We start from the raw sequence: 23,641 nt of genomic DNA, 5'->3' as shown, positions 1-23,641 counted from the left end.
GGGGTCAATTCCAGTCATTTCAGAAAGTAGACCAAATGCCAATTCAAAATGTTCCTCATTGAAAAGCATTGAAGAAAATGTCATTGTACTTCCTGAACTGTCTGGAATTGAAATGGAATTAACCCCAGGTATACATAAACCTGTGCATAGATACTGGGGGGGTGAATCCTAACTACCACTGATATCAATGCATGACTAAGTGAAAATTCAACTCCAGTGGAAGTTGGGATTCGCAACCTAATACATCCATATATAATAATTCTATAGCATATGTGGTTCCCTGTGTCTTGTATAGTTCTTAACTCCCCTCTCTCTCGTCCCCCCTTCTTACCCTTCACCTGCTCCCTCTCTCTCTCTCCACCTCCTTACCCTTCACCTGCTCCCCCCCCTCTCTCTCCACCTCTCTCCACCCCCTCCCAGACAATGAGACAGTGTTCAGTAACATCAGTTCGTGGGAAAGTGGTATCTGGCATAGCTGCGTGGACCAGGAAGAGATGTTGAATCTGGGCTTTACCATTGGCTCCTTCCTGCTGAGTGCAGCCACTCTGCCGCTAGGTATCCCTGATGGACAAGTACGGGCCCCGCCCACTCCGCCTCCTTGGCAGGTAAAGACGGGATACATCATCATCATCATCATTATTATTATTATTACAATCATCATTATCGCAATTATCAATGAGCATTGTCATCATTATTTTTTAAACAATTATCATCTTCATCATCTTCATCATCATGACCATAATCATTATCTTCACAACCATCGTCATCATTGTCGTCATCAGTCAGCATCATCGTCAACTCTCTCTCTTGCAGTGCGTGTTTGCTTTCTCTTGTGCCATGATAGCTGCAGCTGCCTATAACCCTGAAGGTAAGAATCCTCAGCCACTGTGAGTCACTGTAAATGAACACTAAATGTACAGAAAATGACATGAAACACAACATCTGCTTATGACATTACACTGCACGTATAGATCTCACTAACTCTGCTCTCTTCCTCTTGTCTCCTCCTCCCGTTCCTCCTCCAGTACTCTCGGCCCTCATCTTCATCGCAGTCTCCTTCAACGGCTTTGGAGGAATCTGCCTCACCTTCACCTCCCTCACGGTAACACACACACACACACCATCATTCTCCCCTACATGGACACAACAACTGCATATCCAAAGCTACCAAGTTCCCAGAACACACCAGAGGCTGGTGGGAGGAGCTATAGGAGGACGGGCTCATTGTAATGGCTGGAATGGAATCAATGTAACGGTATCAAAAAGATCAAACATATGGAAACCACGTTTGACTCCGGTACATTTATTCCATTCCAGCCATTACAATGAGCCCCTCCTCCTATAGCTCCTCCCACCACACATGATCAAAACCTCCCGCCACCTGAACAGTTTCTTACCCCTGGCTGTGGCCCTCACCAACTGGCCATCTGGCCCATAGAGACTAAAGGACTGCACTCTATGCTGCACCCCGCATTAAGCAATTTCTGAACTACACAAAATAACTGCACTATACTGCATTTGCACTCTGTTCATCTCTCTGCATTTAGATAAATTCATACTGATACTGTAAATGTGTACATCCACTGTATATCAACCGTATACCCACTGTATATCAACCGTACACCCACTGTATATCAACCGTATACCCAATGTATATCAACCGTATACCCACTGTGTATCAACCGTATACCCACTGTGTATCAACCGTATACCCACTGTATATCAACCGTATAACCACTGTATATCAACCGTATACCCACTGTATATCAACCGTATACCCACTGTATATCAACCGTATACCCACTGTATATCAACCGTATACCCACTGTATATCAACCGTATACCCACTGTATATCAACCGTATAACCACTGTATATCAACCGTATACCCACTGTATATCAACCGTATACCCACTGTATATCAACCGTATAACCACTGTATATCAACCGTATACCCACTGTATATCAACCGTATACCCATTGTATATCAACCGTATACCCACTGTATATCAACCGTATAACCACTGTATATCAACCGTATACCCACTGTATATCAACCGTATACCCACAGTGTATCAACCGTATACCCACTGTATATCAACCGTATACCCACTGTATATCAACCGTATAACCACTGTATATCAACCGTATACCCACTGTATATGTGTATATCTGCTCATTCTCTTATAGCTCTATGCTCACTCTACCTAGTTGTATATAATGTATGTAAACTTTATTTAAACTCCGCTGTCTGTATTCTGTCTCTAAATGTTGTCTATCACTAGCTTCACCATATCACCAAGTACAATTCTGAGTATGTGTAAATGTACTTGGCGAATAAAGGTGATTCTGATTCTGACCAGCCTCCTCTGAAACATACATATGTTAGTTATTATAACCATAGAAGTAGATTATATGGATATAACTAACTATATACTGAGTGTACAAAACATTAAGACTGACCAGGTGAATCCAGGTGAAAGCTATGATCCCTTATTGATGTCACCTGTTAAATCAACTTCAGTCAGTGTAGATGAAGGGGAAGAGACAGGTTCAAGAAGGATTTGTAAGCCTTGAGACAATTGAGACATGGATTGTGTATGTGTGCCATTCAGAGGGTGAATGGGGAAGACAAAATATTTAATTGCCTTTGAACAGTCTATGGTAGTAGGTGCCAGGCGTACCGGTTTGTGTCAAGAACTGCAACGCTGCTGGGTTTTTCACGCTCAACAGTTTCCCGTGAGTATCAAGAATGATCCACCACCCAAAGGACATCCAGCCAACTTGACACAACTGTGGGAAGCATTGGAGTCAACATTGGCCAGCATCCCTGTGGAACCTTTTCAACACCTTGTAGAGTCCATGCCCAATGAATTGAGGTTGTACACTCAGTGTATATAAGGTATACTGTAGCTATTGCTATTATACACTATATTACGGTATATGGATGTCTGTTGGTGTTTTGGGAGGATGTATACTTTACATAATATATACATTATTTGTGTTTTTCTCTGCGTATAAATGTGATTGATTGTGGGTGTGTGTGTTGGCCATTCAGAGTGTCCACGGCACATGCTGTTCTGCTCCTGGCTCTAAATTCTGGCACACGTCCGTCGCCCAATCAGATCACTGGGCTGTCGACACGCCTCGTCCCTGCCCCCCACCCCATCCCAAAACACACAAGGACACGGTCTCTCCCTATCTCCCCCTCTCTTTCTCTCCGCCCCCTCTCTCGCTCTCTCTCTCTCTGTCTGTCTCTCTCTCTCTCTCTCTCTCTCTCTCTCTCTCTCTCTTCTCTCTCTCTCTCTCTCTCTCTCTCGCTCTCTCTCTCTCTCTCTGTCTGTCTGTCTCTCTCTCTCTCTTCTCTCTCTCTCTCTCTCTCTCTCTCTCTCTCTCTCTCTCTCTCTCTCTCTCTCTCTCTCTCTCTCTCTTTCTCTTTTCCTCTTTCTCTGTATATACACACACTGTAACCCCCCTGGACTGTGCCAGTAGTTTCAGCTGTTCAAGGCCCTTTCGTTCCATTGAGCTAATCGTCCGTCAGTCCTTCCGTCCTTCCGTCCGTCAGTCCGTCAATATTAGGTACATAAGCTATATGACCTTACATTCTCCACATATCCCGTTTCCATTTTCATTGTTGTAGAATGTTGTTCCGGTTCTGCTTTTTCTTGAGTTCACCCATCTTCTTACCCTCTCTCTGTCTCTCTACCTCACAAACACATACATGTATGCATACCCACCAGTGGAGGCTGGTGGGAGGAGCTATAGGAGGACGGGCTCATTGTATGGCTGGAATGGAATAAATTGAATGTAGTCAAACATGTGGTTTCCATATGTTTGGTACCGTTCCATTAATTTCATTCCCGCCATTACAATGAGCCCATCCTCCTATAGCTCCTCCCACCAGCCTCCTCTGATACCCCTACATGACAGGGCTCTACGCTGACCTTTTTTACAAGGAGCACGTGTGCGCCTATGATGAAAAATGTAGGCGCACACAAAGTATTTTAGGAGCACAATGAAAAATATAGGATTAAATTAAACTTCCAGGTCGCAGCAAAATATTTAAGCGCATATGCGAGTAAAATGGTTGGACTGTTTAGCCTAGTCATTCGTTCCATCCACCTAAATCGGCCCTTTTGTTCCATCCACCTAAATCATGTCAACCTTTCGTTCTGTCTGCCTGTCTCTGTCTGTTAGTCCATGTCCATGTTAGTGTGTGTGGGGGCACATAGCTGAGGCCGCTGAATACATCAGATAGGTAATTAAGACCGAGCTGGAGCTCGGCCCTGACCCCTACACTGACCTACAAGATCTGGAGAGAGAATGGTCATGGTCATGGGGCGACTTTTTCCGTACCTCTGCCAAGACCTGACCAGGGAAAACTGCAGGTCCTAGTTATTGGCTAATAGTACACTCTTAGAAAAAGGTTTATATGTAGTGCCAAAAAGGGTTCTATCACTTCATATAGCAACCCTTTAGGTTCCTATAGGTTATATATATATATATATATATATATATATATATATATATATATATATACACTGCTCAAACAAATAAAGGGAACACTAAAATAACACATTCTAGATCTGAATGAATGAAATAATCTTATTAAATACTTTTTTCTTTACATAGTTGAATGTGCTGACAACAAAATCACACAAAAATTATCAATGGAAATCAAATTTATCAACCCATGGAGGTCTGGATTTGGAGTCACCCTCAAAATTAAAGTGGAAAACCACACTACAGGCTGATCCAACTTTGATGTAATGTCCTTAAAACAAGTCAAAATGAGGCTCAGTAGTGTGTTTGGCCTCCACGTGCCTGTATGACCTCCCTACAATGCCTGGGCATGCTCCTGATGAGGTGGCGGATGGTCTCCTGAGGGATCTCCTCCCAGACCTGGACTAAAGCATCCGCCAACTCCTGGACAGTCTGTGGTGCAACGTGGCGTTGGTGGATGGAGCGAGACATGATGTCCCAGATGTGCTCAATTGGATTCAGGTCTGGGGAACGGGCGGACCAGTCCATAGCATCAATGCCTTCCTCTTGCAGGAACTGCTGACACACTCCAGCCACATGAGGTCTAGCATTGTCTTGCATTAGGAGGAACCCAGGGCCAACCGCACCAGCATATGGTCTCACAAGGGGTCTGAGGATCTCATCTCGGTACCTAATGGCAGTCAGGCTACTTCTGGCGAGCACATGGAGGGCTGTGCGGCCCCCCAAAGAAATGCCACCCCACACCATGACTGACCCACCGCCAAAGCGGTCATGCTGGAGGATGTTGCAGGCAGCAGAACGTTCTCCACGGCGTCTCCAGACTCTGTCACGTCTGTCACGTGCTCAGTGTGAACCTGCTTTCATCTGTGAAGAGCACAGGGCGCCAGTGGCGAATTTGCCAATCTTGGTGTTCTCTGGCAAATGCCAAACGTCCTGCACGGTGTTGGGCTGTAAGCACAACCCCCACCTGTGGACGTCGGGCCCTCATACCACCCTCATGGAGTCTGTTTCTGACCGTTTGAGCAGACACATGCACAGAAGTGTGATTGACTTGGAGTTACATTGTGTTCTTTAAGTGTTCCCTTTATTTTTTTGAGCAGTGTATATATATATATATGAGAGAGAGAGAGAGAGAGAGAGAGAGAGAGAGAGAGAGAGAGAGAGAGAGAGAGAGAGAGAGAGAGAGAGAGAGAGAGAGAGAGAGAGAGAGAGAGAGAGAGAGAGAGAAATGGGGGAAGAGAAAGGGATGGAAAAATAGAGAGGGGGAGTGATAAGAATGGAAAAACAGGGAGAGAGACTGTTGTGGAAAACAGGAGGGATCTAGAGAGGGAGAGCGCAGGATAAGGAGGAAGAGAGGGATGGGGAGGGGAGGAGAGGGGAGGGGAGCAGTCTGTCCTCAGTTAAACTTAGAAAGTGACCAACTGGAAGTAGGGTGTCAAAGTGTTTTGCTTCTTCCTGTTTTTGTTTTTGTATACAATGTTGTGTTTATTGTTAAAGAGAGAGACCTGCCCAAGCCTCTGAAGATTTTTTTTTTTTTAAGGAGTGGTAATTCCCACCCTTTTCGTATTTTCTGATTTTTATTGAACAGATAGTGAAGGGATGACAGAGGGGAAAGATATACAGAGTTATTGTTTATATAAATGATTTATATAACTTGTTTACATAGTTGCTGTCTTTATAGATTCTGGTTGTAATGCACATCTTTAAATAGAGGTTAACACAATGGTGTTAACCTCTATTAAGGGTTAACACAATGGTGATATCTCTTTAAGCTCAGCTTGTCACAGTGTGGAGTGACATAGTTTGCATCCGAAATGGCACCCTATTCCCTACATAGTGGTCAAAAGTAGTGCACTATATAGGGAATAGGGTGCTACTTCAAATCGTAATACATATCTATATAGAGAAGTGCAAACAGTGTTGTAGCTCTGAGTCTGTATGTTTATACAATGTAAAAAAAAGAAGCTTATCACTTAAATTTGATTAAAGCCCCCATAGAGAAATTTAGTCACAATTCTGGTATGTATTTAAGGTCAGAGTGCTGATACAGTATGTGCTGTCACTATATTTAACTTGTGTTTATACCAGCAAAGTAGCTTGACTATTTACCGCTCCGTGCAGCGAACATTCATGTAAGCTCGCGAAATCAGGCGACTTGCGAGGCTACCAGGAAAGCCCTCGGTGGTAAACAGGATGTTTTCCAAAGGGAGAGTGGTGCTGACACACAGCCTGATGTGATGTATGTTGTTATCTGTGTGTCTGCGTGTCTTTGTATCTGTATAGGCTGGCATTGGCACAGAGTCGTTGGCACGACGTAGGGGGACATATTCACAGCTGTTGTGTGTGTGTGTGTGTGTGTGTGTGTTGGGCATTACTTCAGCAGGTTAAGGAGAACTCACTGCTTCGACTGTGCCACCTGCACAATTTCACACACATTCACAGCAACAAATGCATTTTTGGCACGCAGACACTCACTCAGTACTTGCACAAAGTCCTCCAACAGAGAAAAGAGAAGGGAGAGAATGAGTGAGGAAAATAGGAAGGCAGCTACAAGACTTCTTGTATGGCATTTGTTTATTCATAACCCCATATGTCCACATTTTCTACATTTTCCAAGTTAAATCTTTAGTTTTGCAAAAGTGCCAGCAACCCAAAACGCCTCAAATCAACCTTGTACTGTGTAGCAATATTATATGCCAAGTCAGAGGTTGTGAATATAAAGCAAGGCTATTCCCCCTGCCTCAGGCTAGCATGTGTCTCCTAAAACAGCAGAGTAACTGACCTAACACATTTAGCAATGCTGTGTATGCGGACCCTCTCCATAAAGATGAAGAGCTCATATCACCACCTGGTGTTACTTTCGTAGAATTGCATCTTGAGCACTTACAGTGCCTTTAGGAAGTATTCACACCCCTTTACTTGAGCACTTACAATGCCTTTAGGAAGTATTCACACCCCTTTACTTGAGCACTTACAATGCCTTTAGGAAGTATTCACACCCCTTTACTTGAGCACTAACAATGCCTTTAGAGAGTATTCACACTCCTTTACTTGAGCACTTACAATGCCTTTAGGAAGTATTCACACCCCTTTACTTTTCCCAATTGTTTTTGTTAGAGCCTTAATTTAAAATGGATTACATTTAGATTTTGTGTCACTGATCTACACACAATACCCCATAATGTCAAAGTGGAATTTTGTTGTATAATTTTTTTACATGTTCGACAAAATGTCAAGCTGAAATGTCTTGAGTCAATAAGTATTCAACCCATTGTTATGGCAAGCCTAAATAGGTTCAGGAGTTAAAATGAGCTTAACAAATCACATAATAAATTGCATGGACTCTGTGCTCAATAATAGTGGTTAATATGATTTTTGAATGACTACTCCATCTTTGCACCTCCCACATACAATTATCTGTAAGGTCCCTAAATCGAGTAGTGAATTTCAAGTACAGATTCAACCACAAAGACCAGGGAGGTTTTTCAATGCCTTGCAAAGAACGGCACCGATTGGTAGATGTGTAAAAATAAAGAATACCAGACATTGAATACATTTGAGCAAGGTGAAGTTATGAATTACACTTTGGATCATGTATCAATACACCCAGTCACTACAACGATACAGGTGTCCATCCTAACAGTTACTGGAGAGGAAGGAAACTGCTCAGGGATTTCACCATGAGGCCAATGGAGATTTTAAAACAGTTACAGTGTTTAATGGTTGTGATATGAGAAACACTGAAGATGGATCAACAACATTGTAGTTACTCCACAATACTAACCTAAATTACAGAGTGAAAAGAAGGAAGCCTGTACAGAATACAAATATTCAAAAACATGCATCCTGTTTGCAGCAAGGCAATTAAGTAATACTGCAAAAAATGTGACAAAGAAATTCACTTTTTGTCCTGAATACAAAGCGTAATGTTTGGGGCAAATCCAACACAACACAACACTGAGTACCATTCTTCATATTTTTAAGCGTGGTGGTGGCTGCATCATGTTATGGGTATGCTTGTCATCGGCATTGTTTATAAGAAGAAAGGAATACAGCTGTAAGCAAAATCTTAGAGGAAAACCTGGTTCAGCCTGCTTTCCAACAGACACTGGGAGATGAATTCACCTTTCAGCAGGACAATAACCTAAAACACAAGGCCAAATCTACACTGGAGTTGCTTACCAAGACGACATTGAATGTTCCTGAGTGGCCTAGTTACAGTTTTGACTTAAATCAGCATGAAAATCTATGGCAAGACATGAAAATGGCTGTCTAGCAATGATCAACAATCAACTTGACAGAGCTTGAAGATTTTTTTTAAAGAATAATGGGCAAATATTGTACAATCCAGGTGTGTAAAGCGCTTAGAGCTTACCCAAATAGACTCACAGCTGTAATTGCCGCCAAAAGTGCTTCTACAAAGTACTGACTCAGGGGTGTGAATACTTATGTAAATTAGATATTTCTGTATTACATTTTCAATCAATTTGCAAAAATGTCTAAAAACATGTTTTCACTTTGTCATTATGGGGTATTGTGTTTAGATGAGTGAGAAAAAACATATATTTAATCAATTTTGAATTTAGGCTGTAGCACAACAAAATGGAATATGTCAAGGGTTATGAATACTTTCTAAAGCCACTCTCTCTCTCTGTCTCCTAGTTACCCAACATGTTTGGGAACGTGCGCTCCACCATCCTGTCTCTAATGATCGGCTCCTACGCCTCTTCAGCCGTCACCTTCCCTGGAGTCAAGGTAGGACAGTCACTCCTCAGCTCTCTCTTTGGGAGTTTAGATCAGTGTTTGTTACAGTAAGCACCTTGTGACAAATGTTGATTGATTGATTGATTTGTTGATTGATTGAGGATTCACAGAAAGGCATTACTTTATGGCTTTACTTGATATCTTGATATATTATTGTTGCATTTGCTAACCTCTTTCCCATACTTCTCTCTCTCCCTGACTCTGTTTCTTCTCTCCAGTTGATCTATGATCTAGGCGTGTCCTTCAGGGTGATCATGTGGGTGTGGTCGGGGCTAGCCGGTCTTGTCTTCCTCAACTGCTTCCTTAATTGGCCGGTGGAGGCTTTCCCCGCACCCGAGGAGATCAGCTACACGTCAGTATCTATGACAACATTACTATCATAACACATTACATGACGTAACTCTGACGTTATAGACTGTTACAGTACCCCAAAATCATTGAATTACAGAGTAGTGAGTTTTTCTTTCACCATTGCTCCAATTCTTCTCTCTCTCTCCCCCTCCCCCGTTTCTGCCTCTCTCCCTCCTCCCTCCCTCAGTAAGGAGCTGAAGCTGAGTAGCGTGGTGATGGATGACAAGACGACGGGGGACAGATTCTACAGTCATGTGACCACGGTGGTAGAAAAGATGGCTCCGAAGCAGCAGGAGCCAGATCCTTCGCCAGAGAAGCTCCCACCTGGAGGACAGACACATGGTTAGGAATAGCATAGGATCACAACAGAAACGGTTAGAACCGGATAGAGCTGGTTAGAGAACCAGTCAGAACTAAACATAACTACTTAGAACCGGATACAGCTAAATGGAACTGGTCAGAGCTGGTCTTCCAGGGCTTCACCAACCAGAATCAATGGACGATATTGAGCTCAACCCTACTATAAAATCTGTTCAACAATAAAAATGTGTTAACAAATTGAGAAGGTAACCTAGCCCAGTCATTATCATCCAATCTCATGTTTAATTCTTACCCCTGCCCCTCCTTTTATTTCCCCTGACAGGTGGTCCTCCGTTCCGTAGTTCAGTCTGCTCGCCCATCTTCTTGTGGAGTCTCATCACCATGGCGATGACCCAGCTGCGCATCATCTTCTTTATGGGCGCCATGAACAAGATGCTGGAGTTCCTGGTTACCCATGGCGACCCACACCGTAAGGACCGATCAAACCGTTAATAGAGAAAGTCACTTGTAAAGGTTTTAAGTTGTGGGCACTGTCACATTAGTCTTGAGAAACCAGACTGATTTCATAATAGCTCACATTCTGTTTCACTTCACATATCAAGTGACGTGAAACAAAACGTGAGCGCAGCGGTCAGTCTGCCATATCTTTAATCTGTCACATATCTTAATCTAAGGATTTTAGGAGAATTTGTTATGATGTTAGTGCCTGGGAATTTGTGACTTCCATAACTTTCTGTGTGTTTTCTGTTTTCAGCCTCTAAGGATCTATTGATGGAGGCAGAGCAACAAGGTGAGAGAATGAGACAGATCCTTGTTTGGCATTGGACGCTTGTGTATATATAGATAGATAGATAGATAGATGTGTGTTTTCTGACCGTGTATCTCCTCTCCTCAGTGGGTTTCTACTCGTCAGTGTTTGGCTCCCTGCAGCTGCTCTGCCTCCTCACCTGTCCTCTGATTGGCTACATCATGGACTGGAGGATGAAGGAGTGCGACGTGGACCAGAGGTGTGTGTGTGCGTGCGCTCGTGTGTGTGACAGATAGGAAGCGAGAGCGAAACAGAGAGAGAGCGGAACAAAGAGAGAGAGAGAACAAAGGAACTTCGGTTATAAACCACCCATCTCATCCATCATGCTGATTGGACAGTGTTTACACTTACAGCCCGCCAATAAAATCTCTGGGCCCTAGGTATTTTAAACACATTCACGTGGTCATTCCTGGCCCCCCAAGTAAACTGCATGTCCTTGTATGTGCCTATTGGTGCCTGGGATGCATTAATAGAAAATCACCACTAGCTGGCGACATAAGCTGTTCATCCCAATGGAGAGATGGACAGCGTTTGACTAATATTGGTGACTCAGCTGTCTTTAAGGGAGAAATAATTCAGAAGAGACCAAGCAGGACATGCTGAGAGAGAGCAGGGTTGTATTCATTAGACAGCAATTAAAATTTTTTTCCCCCCTAATAAACACAACCCTTGGTATTTTCCTGATGCTTTAAAAAATGTTATATCCCTGACCTCTTCTCTCCAGCCAACCTGAACCCCCGAAGAGAGACAGGAAGATCCAGAAACTGACCAATGCCATCCGCGCTTTCATCATCACCAACGTTCTACTGGTCCTCTTCGGAGTCATCCAGATGATAGACAACCTGCCTGTACAGGTAAGAACACAGCCACTTGACCCTACCTCACACACCTCACCTGGTGTGGAACATTTCGATATAAATATATTATATAGACAAACATGCCTCTCTCTGAAATGTAAAAAAAGGAATCACGTCAGCTCTATTTGTGATATTTCGATCTGCATTGTTCCTCAACATTTCCCTAATGAACGTGGCCCAATACAGGTAGGAACACAGTCACATGACCATGCCTACCATACCTACCCCTGTACAGGTAAATGAACATAAAATGCTGATAACTCACCTTCTAACAAGAACCCTGGCTACATGTCAGTTTTAATTTTGGCACTCTTATTTAGATTTAGTCTAGTCTTAGTCATTTTTACAAAAATATATTTTAGTCTTAGTCACATTTGTCATTTGAATAATGATTTAGTCTAGTTATTGTCAAAATGATCAACTGTGGGCCATTTTAGTCAACTAAATGCCCTTTCATTTTAGTCATATTTTAGTCGCATCACATTTGTGCACTTGTCATTAACCTATAGTATACATAAATCACTAACTTCCATGTGCACAAACATACATAGCCTTGTCCAATGAACATATTTTTCTGCATAACATCCTACATCCTGACAAACATATATAAGAATTATCTGGCCATGTACATTTCTAATTCAGGCTACATAGATATTGCACATTACATATAAAACAAACAGACACACACAAACGCAGGGAGAGAGGGAGAGTAGCACCAGATGGTGCCGCAAAGTGTTGGCAAAGTAGTATGGGTTGCACCTCCGCCACTCGGTCGTGTCATTGCCATTGTTTTCAACGTTCCACAGAAGCCGCAGCCACATTGGTGTCCGAAAGTATAATGGGGCAGTGGTGTAAAGTACTTAAGTAAAAATACTTTAAATTACTACTTAATTCGTTTTGGTTTTGGGGGGTATCTGTACTTTACTTTACTATTTTTATTTTTCACAATTTTACTTCACTACATTCCTAAAGAAAATAATGTACTTTTTCCATAACACCCAAAAGTACTCATTACATTTTGAATGCTTAGCAGGACAGGACAATGGTCCAATTCACACACTTCTCAAGAGAATATCCCTGGTCATCCCTACTGCCTCTGATCTGGCGGACTCACTAAACATACATGCTTCGTTTGTAAATTATGTCTGTTGTTGGAGTGTTGGAGTGTGCCCCTAGCTATCCGTGAATAAAAAAAAAAATTATATAAGAAAATGGTGTTGTCTGGTTTGCTTAATATAAGGAATTTGAAATGATTTATACTTTTACTTTTGATACTTAAGTAAATTTTTGCAATTACATTTACTTTTGATACTTAAGTATATTTAAAACCAAATACTTTTAGACTTTTACTCAAGTAGTATTTTACTGGGTAACTTTCACTTGAGTCACTTTCTATTAAGGTATCTTTACTTTTACTCAAGTATGACAATTGGGTACTTTTTCCACCACTGAACAGGAGATAATGACGGTTTCGCCCAGTGATGTAGTCGAGTCCCAAGTCCCCTGTGCTCGAGTCCAAGTCCGAGTCACAAATGGTCGAGTTGTGAGACCCTATGGCTGAAGTCCCCGTGCTCGAGTCCTGGTCCAAGTACTCAAGTCTTGAGTCACTGGGTCCCCATTTAACTAAAAAAATATTGCAGTTTTGAAACTGCAGTAAAAATACAGTAACTACAGTCGACTGGTATTCTGGACACAGTAATTGCAGCTACACTGCAAAATTACTGTAGTAAAAAAAACTGTTATTTTGGATGCAGTATTTGCAACATACTGCAGTTAGACTGCACATTAACTGCAGTTATACTGCACTCTGACTGCAATCATTTTTCGTAAGGGTAGCGCAGTGGCAAAATAAATTTAGTCAATAAATTGTTTGCTATCCCGTTTCCTTTCTTTCTTTCTGTGCCACAATATCGTTTTGAACGTTCGTTATGGACTGATGCCCGACTGAGCATTCTACTCGAGCGCTGATTAAGATTTCAGTAAAAGTGCATTACAGTGGCTTGGAAATACAATGACATTCAGAAGGAGGCAAATAATTAGTAGGAAAACCTTTTGTCATCATTTTGATGTCGCCAGTCTTAGGGAGCTATCTGAAGAGAGCCCCGAAAACATTGTGTGCAGACATTTTATGCAATAAATGAAGTAGGTTGAATCTAGTAGTTCTGATCTTCTGATTGGTCCTGATGAGTTGGGCGAGGTCCCCTCCAGGCTAGTGTCACTGTTGCATTGGCTCTGAGTCGGGTTCTCTGTCTTCAAATGTTCAGCCTAAAAGAGGGGATTTTGTGTGTGTGTGTGTGTGTTTGTGTCAAGGCAGAACTCGTGAGTTGGAAGAACTGAGAGGCCTATGGCGTGGGTGTTGTCCTTGGCCACCTGCTGACAAGGCTGACAAGATAGGACCCTTTTGTCCATTGTTATTGGATAGGAACATAACTTATAACCAGCTCCTGACCTAAATAGATCTTAGCACAACATTTTACTCAACATATCATATTCCATATTGACTATAACAAATATATTTACTACGACACCAGGTTGACTTTAGATGCAGTATAACGTTAGCTAGCTAAGATTGAGGGGAGGCCATTGGATTTTAGCTAGCTAATGTTAGCATTGCTATCTATTTTTGACGAACGTCACTAGCTAGCTAATGACAACATTGCCATCTGTCTAAAGTAAATTTGACGACATGATAATGCTGGCAAAGTTGTTTCCTACTAAATATTTGCCAACTTTAGCAATGTCATCGTATTTCCAGGCACTGTAATGTAATTTAGACTAACCAGTAGTTAGCCTCCATTCAGTATGACTGGGTTTATTACCACTTTAGGGCACCACTATGGCGCCGCCAGTAGAGGGCGCCTTGAGAACGTTCATAACAATGGCATGATGCGACCGAGTGACTGAAATGCAACCTATGAATGAATAGGCTACTGGTAATGTTACCAGGGTAATGGTCAGTTGCAAAACTTTCTCGAACGTTGCAGATATAAATTCCATCAACAGATAAGACGTTATTCCTTATTCAAAATGTCAGAGGCATGTTTGTTCTACATAGCATTTATATTTCAACGTTCCAAAACGTTGCGTCCTGCTGAACGCACCCGTCGGGAGCTTCATTAATTGGGTTTCCATGACCGAGCAGCCGCACATAAGCCTAAAATCACCATGTGTAATGCCAAGCGTCGGCTGGAGTGGTGTAAACTCGCTACCATTGGACTCTGGAGCAGTGGAAACGTGTTCTCTGGAGTGATGAATCACGTTTCCCCATCTGGAAGTCAGACGGACAAATCTGGGTTTGGTGGATGCCAGGAGATCGCAACCTCCCCAAATGCATAGTGCCAACTGTAAAGTTTGGTAGAGGAGGAATAATGGCCTGGGACTGTTTTTCATGGTTCGGGCTAGGCCTCTTAGTTCCAGTCAGTGTTGCCAACTCCTCAATAAGGAAAGTAACTATTGGCTGTCCTAAAAGTCGCTAGAAGTCGCTAAATGACGGCATCACCTTATTTGCATAATTGGCCATGTGCATGTAATTGTGATGGAGGCTGTAGGAGAGAGGAATAATGTCATGGGAGAGACAAAAAGTGAGTAAAAAACACCCTACATTTACATCCCACCCTGAATGTAAGCCAGTGCGGGATCAGCCAGCGGCGGCTTCCCGCATGCTCGATTCATTTGCAGTCTGGACGCAGAGGGGTGAACATCTCCTGCTCTGACTGCAGCTGGGAGGGACTGCTGCGTGAGGACTGGGCCGCCTGTGAGTGCTTTGGGACGGGGGTGGGGCCCACGGCGAAGAGGGTGGGGCCCCGGCAGCACCCGCTGCTCGTTGAGAAGAGTAAGAACGATACGTGCTTTCACGTCAGAGTTTCCAATAACACCTGAAAAAGTCGCTAGATTTGTCGCTAGTTGCTTTTTTGAAAATGTGTTGCTAGAGGGGTCTGAAAACCCGCTAAATATAGCGACAAAGTTGCTAAGTTGGCAACACTGGTTCCAGTGAAGGGAAATCTTAACGCTACAGCATACAATGACATTCGAGACGATTCTGTGCTTCCAACTTTGTGGCAACAGTTTGGGGAATGTCCTTTCCAGTTTCATCATGACAATGTCCCCATGCACAAAGCGAGGTCCATACAGAAATGGTTTGTCAAGATTGGTGTAGAAGAACTTGACTGGCCTGCACAGAGCCCTGACCTCAACCCCATCAAACACCTTTGGGATGAATTGGAACGCCGACTGCGAGCCAGGCGTAATTGCCCAACATCAGTGCCCGACCTCACTAATGCTCTTGTGGCTGAACGGAGGCAAGTCCCCGCAGCAATGTTCCAACATCTAGCGGAAAGCCTTCCCAGAAGAGTGCAGGCTGTTATGGCAGCAAACGGGGAACCAAATTCATATTAATGCCTATGATTTTGGAATGAGATGTTCGACGAGCAGGTGTCCACATACTTATGGTCATGTAGTTTATCTTTTGAATGGTAAGAGCTAAAATCAAGCCGTTTTCTATGAGGAAAATATTAAGACTTGGCTACATTGGCTACTGAACCTGGCTATGAAATGCAGTGGGGAAAGTGGGAGGGTCGAGCGAGACTACAAATTCAGACTTTTCTATACTCAAGGGAGATAGACATAGCTAGACTATTGTTTTACTATTAATCTCAATGCTGCTATTGTTTTAATTTCGTAAAGCAGCTTGTGTTTCTTAACCAGGCAAAGGGTAGCTAACTAAAAGGCTTGTGGGGACTGGTTAGCGATGGGGAAGCAAGAGAGTCGCCAGCGCGATATGTATAATCAGAGGCGGAGCCTGAGTGGCGTCTGTCTGCCCACACTCATCGCTTGCTCCCAGGCAGCTCACCAGCTGATGTAGTCTGTGTTTGCTGGGTGTGACGTGTCCTTCCCACTGCTGAACAGAACTGCTCTGCACATCTGTGCTGCTAATATTAATTGTGGTTATCATTGAAAAGCTCTCAATCTCTCCAAAAACTCCTGTTCACTCCACTTAGAAGTCAGATTTTAGTCAGATAATTTCTTCTCGTCTCGTTTAAGTCAACTGAAATGAAAAATCATTTTTGTTTACTTGTAGTTTTTTCAGGGTATATTTAGTCAGTTATAGTCTCGTCAATTGCCACTGAAAAATAGGAGTTTGACGATTATTTTAGTCACAATTTTTGTTGACGAAATTAACTGTCACACCCTGGCTCTGGGGACTCTATATGTTGAGCCAGGGTGTGTATATTCTATGTATTGTATTTCTGTGTTGGCCAGAGTGGTTCCCAATCAGAGGCAACGAGTGTCAGCTGTTGCTGGTTGTCTCTGATTGGGAGCCATATTTATAGAGGCTGTTTGCCCACAATAGTTGTGGGATCTTGTTCCAGTTGGTTTTGTGTTAGTACCGTGGACTTCACGTATCGTTTGTTGTTTTGTTTATTCGTGTGTGCACTTAATAAAATAAGATGTACGAATCTCACGCTGCGCCTTGGTCTACTCCCTTCGACGATCGTGACATTAACACTGCTACATGTTCTTAAACAATCTCTTTGGTTTGGTGTAACCAAATAAAATCCATCCCTACACTATGGAGTTTTAAGGCAAACCTTAAGAAAATGTTAATGCTTTAAGACCGAACAGGCTACTAGAAAGTATAATAGTATTAATGAATGTTATTTCGTTTATTTTATTCCTTTTATTGTTTGCTCTCGATTGATGAGATGATGTGGTCACGTCTACTCCCACTCCAGCGCTCAATGTTTTACTATCTACCGGTCCTGGCAACCCATCATTACGCGCACCTGGCAACCATCATTACGCACACCTGGCAACCATCATTACGCACACCTGGCAACCATCATTACGCACACCTGGCAACCCATCATTACGCACACCTGGCAACCATCATTACGCACACCTCTGCACCATTATGAGGCACACCTGGACTTAATCACTACCCTGATTACTTCCCCTTTATCTAGCACTCCCTAGCATCACTCTTCAGGCAGTATTGGGTCTGTGTTCATGTCCAGACGCTGCTCTTGTATCGCTCTGTGTTCATAATAATTATTCAACTCACCACCTGCTTCCTGACTCCCAGCGTCATCGTTACAGAAGTGTTGTGTATATATTTAGTTTTCATGTGTTTTCAAGAGGACCACAATGGAACTTTTTTGTGTCATCCTTGATGATTTTTAAATGCAGTGTGGTTGTATTGTGTTTTTAAATGGTCAAATAAAATAAAAAACGATTTCTCTCCCTCTCCACCCCCCTATCCTTTTATTTTCCTAATACCTACCTCTCTCTCTTTCTCTCTCCGTTTTCTCTCTTTCCCTCCCTCCCAGATAGTTTCCTTCATCGTCCACACCATGGTCAGAGGTTTCGTCCACTCCTGTGCTGGAGGACTCTATGCTGCTGTGTAAGTACATTACAACATCAACTAAACACATTGTTGGACGTTTGCGTTCCAGCATATTACACCCACGCTATGATCGTCTCAGTTAGATGCATAGGTGTGTGTCAGATAGTTTAAAGAATTGTTTATTACACAATTTGGAAAATGCTATATTACATATTATCAATATTATAAATAGCAGTGAAAGGCAAAATGATTTGATACAATTCACAAATGTCACAAATTAGCGCAAACACAAAAAAATACAACTTTAAAATATGTATTATCTTAACAAAACATTGGTGTTACAGGTAAGGTGTCTGTTTTGGTCAGGTATGGTACAATCAGTTTTGATTGGAGAGGTAACAATTGCATCCCGCCCCTTCCAGATATCCGTCCAATCACTTTGGGACGTTGACGGGGATGCAGTCGATGATGAGCGCGCTGTTCGCTCTCCTCCAGCAGCCTCTCTTCGTCATCATGGTGGGACACCTTGGAGGAGACCCCTACTGGGTGAGGCTACACACACGCACACGAACACGCATGCAGAGCATACACACACAGATCACATACATGCGTGCATGCAGACACACAGCACACACATGGCACACACACACACACACATGGTGACACTAGTACTTTGCCATTGTACTACTGAGATTGGAAGGCAAATTAATTAACTGATTAATGTGAATGGACAGAAACAGAAAATTGAGGCAATGAGATTTATTAAAAAGGTATGTCTCAAACATGTTCTTTCCCTGACTAACTCTATCCTCCAATCAACAGATCAACCTGAGCCTGCTCATCACCTCATTGGCTGGATTCCTGTTGCCAGGATACCTGATCTATCACCGTAGGAACCTGATGCGAGAGAAGGTGGAGGAGCGTGAGAGGGAGGCCGCCAACCAACCAGAAAGAGAGAGCGAAACCTTACGGCAATCAGAAAATGGCCATACCAAAAACCATACTAATGGACATCTCAGCAATTAAGCTTATGAATCTTGACCAAACTGTCAAATATCATAGTTGGTAATTGTAAAATATCATTATAGACCATCGTCATGACAATGATGGTTGTCATTTCCGACAAGGACAGTGATGACGATGTTGTGCACTGGAGTTTGGACTTGGGTCCATATCGCCCTTAAGCCTTTTTAATTTGACATCAAAATACACGCTAAATATACTCATTAATGTTTTAGGTATGACATGCCAAAGAAATCCTAAAATATACATTTAACTAATATTTATTTTTGTTAAAAACATAATTTCATGCCAAAACGTGATATGGAAATCTCAATGGAAATCGAGGTTTGGCAAATCAATAACTAAGCAATAATATTTACGCTGACCAAAACTTCCATGAAGGTTATTGGTACCATTTCAGGTCACTCTTCCACCAACCAGAAGCACAGCTCTCAGTATTCTGTAGTAGACAGGAAGTTGATCTCTTTCGCTATCAGATTTGTTGGTGTAACATTGAACTACCTCCCCCACCCAACTCTCACCACACCACAGTCACTTCATTCATTTAGGCCTAGCAGCCAGTCTGGTAGTAAAATTTGATTGGTCAGTGTTTGTTTGTCTTTCTGTCTTTCCCAGTTCCCTCCCTGTATCTATACTTGTCTTTATTGTGTCTTTACATGCAGTGGAGAATACAGATTAGGAGGAGACAAAGTGGGAAGGGTTGAGAAGGGGATAGAACCTCAGTTTCCCCATCCATTTACCTAGACCACCAGACTATCGGGCCTGCACATCCCTGTTACTTAGACAATCAATCTGCACCCGTGTCCCCTTCTTCATGTCGATGTCAGACCTGTCATTGTAAAGTACTATGCCCACTTGGTCAAGTCTGCGGCTATGTCTGAAATGGCACCCTATTCCCTATATAGTGCACTACTTTTGACCAGGGCCCATAGGGTACATTTTCGGACACACCCTGGGTCACTACCGCTATGTCCCTGTGTTCATCCCAGAGTTAATATTTGTGCATCACAATGTGTCCACCTGAAATGTGGGTACAGTCCCGAATGGCACCCTATTCCCTATTAAGTGCACTACTTTTGACCAGGGCTCATAGGGTCTGTTTGTTTGGTCAGACTTTGATGGTCCCTCTGTTTTGCGACATTTGATCTTTAGGGGTTGCATCCCAAATGGCACCCTATTTCCTATATAGTGCACTACTTTTGACCAGAACCCTACAGCCAATCATAGCTAAATTCAGGACAGTGGTACAGTGTGTGAGGTGTTGTGCAGGCACAGCCTAGTTTGTAACAAAATTGATGGAATTTTGATTTTAGAGAATCATGTTATTGAACTTGTTGCATATCATGAAATTGGAATGTGAAATGTCTGTGTAGTTATATAGAAATGCCAATCAGTACCTGTCACCAAAACCTTTAAGGTGAGCTATTACACGTGAGCTTTTACGGAGAGCTGTAGATTATTTTTTACAAAAAAGTATTTATTTGTATAAACGTGGGTAAGAAAGAGCACTTGTCAAATGCTGATTCAATCTGGTCAACCAACCAACCAACCATCTTGAAATTTTAAACAGTATTTACAGTTAACATTTCTGTATGAGATAAAATAGATGTACAGATGTGTTGCTCAAATCAACTCCAAAAATATTTAAAAACAATACATGATTTACAGTTAACAGTACTGTATGAGGTCAAATACAACAGTATTTACAGTTAACAGTACTGTATTTGGTTAAATAAAACAGTGTTAGTTAACAGTACTGTATGAGGTCAAATATAACAAACAGTACTACTAGTTAACAGTACTGGATGAGGTAAGATGGATGCACCTGAACCCCAATATCACTGTTCCCATGACAACGACAGTAGAACCACCTCATTGGAGCAGGGCTTCATTTAGCAGGTGCATTGTGGCTGCTAGGCTATTTATTTACTGTGCATCCCAAATGGCACTCTATTCCCTTTATAGTGCACTACTTTTGACCAGAGCCCCCATAGGGCTCTGATCAAAAGTAGTGCACTATGTAGGGTATGGGGTGCCATTTGTGATGGAGACATAGTGTGTTTGACGTAATAGCGCTTGAATCTGAAAGAGAATACTGTAATGTATGTAATAATGAGTTGAATTATTCATAAAGTAAATGTGTGTGCTTTATTGTAAGTGCCTGGGAAGCAAGTCCTTTTTTCTTGCTAGCCTGGTCCCAGATCTGTTTGTGCACTTACCAACTCCATTGCTCATTGTCAAGCCAACATGGCATGGCAATAAGTGAAAAGAAGTTGACGTGATAGCACAAATAGACTGGCACTCTGGCTGCTTTTGTGCCCATTCCCACAAAGAGTAATGTAGCGGTATGTATAGTACCGTACCTATAGTGCCTGAATTGCACTATGAGAATATAAAGCCATAGTTTTGCTACATATGCGTGTTGGAAGTTTTCTCATCTTTTTAAGACTTGAGAGTTGCTTTGCTATTTATTTTATTTGAGCATCTGAAAAAGAACAGTTGGTTCATCCACATCCCAGTTGCTCGCCAACTATGCCTCTCAGAGTAGGAGTGGTGATCTAGGATCAGTTTAGCCTTTTAGATCATAATAAATTAGATAACATGGACAGGGGAGGACCTGATCCTAGATCAGTACTCCTGCTATGAGATGCTTTATGAATACAGTACATGTGGCAACTGTCACATACTTCCACCTCTGTGTTTGAGAACATTCATTATTATCATTGATCCTATTACATTTGTAATAATAAGATCATATTATGCGGGCAATGTGGTGAAGAGAATGTAAGAGGATCCAAAACAATGTATTATAAATAGGCTTTGAATAGAAAATGTAATATTTAAAGACATGCTCCGGAACTTTGACGACTATTAAGTATTCTTTCAACCTCCCACTTTGGGTTGGATGTGTCAATGTGTAGTTCATACATGCATAATCTATGAGCATAATTACTGTCTTACCTCAATTAGCCACGAAATCCCACATTTGAAAGTGACTATTTTCTGGAAGCTGTGCGGCGCTATTTCCCCTACATTTTCCCCCACGTGGGCCAGCCCCCTAGCAATTTGAGGTTCAGCCAATGAGCTTCAGCCAATGAGCCATTTGAGTGACAGCTAGCAAGATGCACACACAGCAGAGCGAGAGAGAGAGAAATGACGTGGTGCACATCTGTGACATAGTATGCAATTTCCGGGGACCACTTTTGGCTCGTGAGCATTACTTTCAGAACTACTGGCTAAAAAGTATACAAAGTACCGGAGAATCTCTTTAAGTGATTTTACTGATGTTTTTGGGGTGCTTCTCTTTGTGAAGTAATAAATGAACAGATTTCAACTTGCGAGCCTGTATTTGATTGGTTTCTAGTGAACACGACCCCGGTGTGGGTCATTAGGTCATTCCCTGGCTGAGGGATTACAGAACTGTGGACTTGACAGACCAACTCTACAGAACTCAAACATGGCTGGTGAGTAACCTTCTCAAACTGAAATAAGACACATGGGAACTTTATTTTTCTACCTGTAAAGATAAGGGTGTAACATAAGGCTACAACAACAGGGCAAAGTGAAGTGTCTTTTAGTTAGTAAGAAGTGGCAAGGACGCAAGAAGTCTTATAGTAGAAATTGACCTAAGATCAGTTATGTGTTTCCTCCCCAAATGTTTTTAAGGTAGGGATTGGTGTTGAGTAAACTGATCCTAGATCTGTGTCTAAGGGCAACTTGTAGCCTACCTGGAGTGGGACGCAAACTGCGGATACCTTTTCTTTGCATGTGACTTACACTAAAATAGAAGGATGAATTAGATCGTGTTGTAAATCAGACAATTTTTTCTTAACCCCGTTTCCAGTCTCAATTGCTACTGCATAAAGAGCCGGCTTGTAGATGAGATTCATTATTTCTTATATTTTATTTAGTGTCAGTTAGGGGTGCGGAGCGTTGTAATGCAAAGACACATTTTCGATGAAATCACGTGACACTCAACGGTAACATTGAGGGGTCTATTTGACTGTTTACTATCTTCAGAGATGTTCTTTAATATTTGATACAGGCTTTGCCATCTCCACCTCTGCCCATAAACTCTCCTGAAGGCTGAGGCCTCTCTGTGGGTTCTGGCCCCTCACCCTCTACTCCAAATCTTATTCCGTCAATTTATTGAATAAACGGCCAAATTCCATGCATGAATTGAGCCTATCAATGACTTTTGTATTGTTGTGTAACGTAATAAAGTGTCCTCCAATACATGGCAATAACCACCAAGGATGTTACAACTACATTATTATAAGCAGTAAGAGCTACAATAATTCAAATTGGGCTCTGAAGAGTAGATTCATGTCCCTGAAAAATGACATTGCAAGCTGAGCTATGAAATACACTTCTGAAATATGCCCCTGAAGGTGTTGTTACAGTACATCCACTTTGAAGCAAATATTTGTACAGGTTTACTGTTGAATGCCCCCAATGAAGCGACTTGCATCCCAGTTAGCAATGAGCACTCGGGGGGCCGGTGTCCCTCCAGAGTGGTCAATCGCTGTGCGACAGCTTTTTTGCCCATCGGCCTCACAGGGCAGTTGCGATAGGCCGTTTGGGTCACGCAGCAGCCGTGCTGCTCCCGCTGACATGCTGTTTTCCTCACACAACCCAGCCGCCCTTCTCCAGACCGGCAACACTACAGCTG

The 23,641-nt window shown here is 42.4% G+C and overlaps 1 protein-coding gene across 1 annotated transcript; it reads left to right on the top strand.

Moving 5' to 3' along the window:
• The first annotated feature begins 825 nt into the window (after window positions 1-825).
• LOC311112322 (large neutral amino acids transporter small subunit 3-like) lies at window positions 826-22,307 on the top strand. The gene is made up of 12 exons (XM_084155382.1): window positions 826-868; window positions 1,026-1,102; window positions 9,165-9,257; window positions 9,485-9,618; window positions 9,805-9,959; window positions 10,261-10,407; window positions 10,693-10,728; window positions 10,834-10,945; window positions 11,471-11,600; window positions 17,930-18,003; window positions 18,369-18,492; window positions 18,769-22,307. The coding sequence occupies exons 1-12, from the start codon at window positions 838-840 to the stop codon at window positions 18,970-18,972; spliced, it is 1,317 nt and encodes a 438-aa protein (XP_084011508.1). The 5' UTR covers window positions 826-837; the 3' UTR covers window positions 18,973-22,307.
• Window positions 22,308-23,641: the final 1,334 nt, after the last annotated feature.

Source organism: Coregonus lavaretus (assembly GCF_964263955.1).
Source record: "Coregonus lavaretus genome assembly, chromosome: 38".
NCBI classification, from domain to species: Eukaryota; Metazoa; Chordata; class Actinopteri; order Salmoniformes; family Salmonidae; genus Coregonus; species Coregonus lavaretus.
The sequence above is the reverse complement of the archived record's forward strand: the minus strand, read 5'-3'. Positions and strand labels throughout refer to the sequence as shown.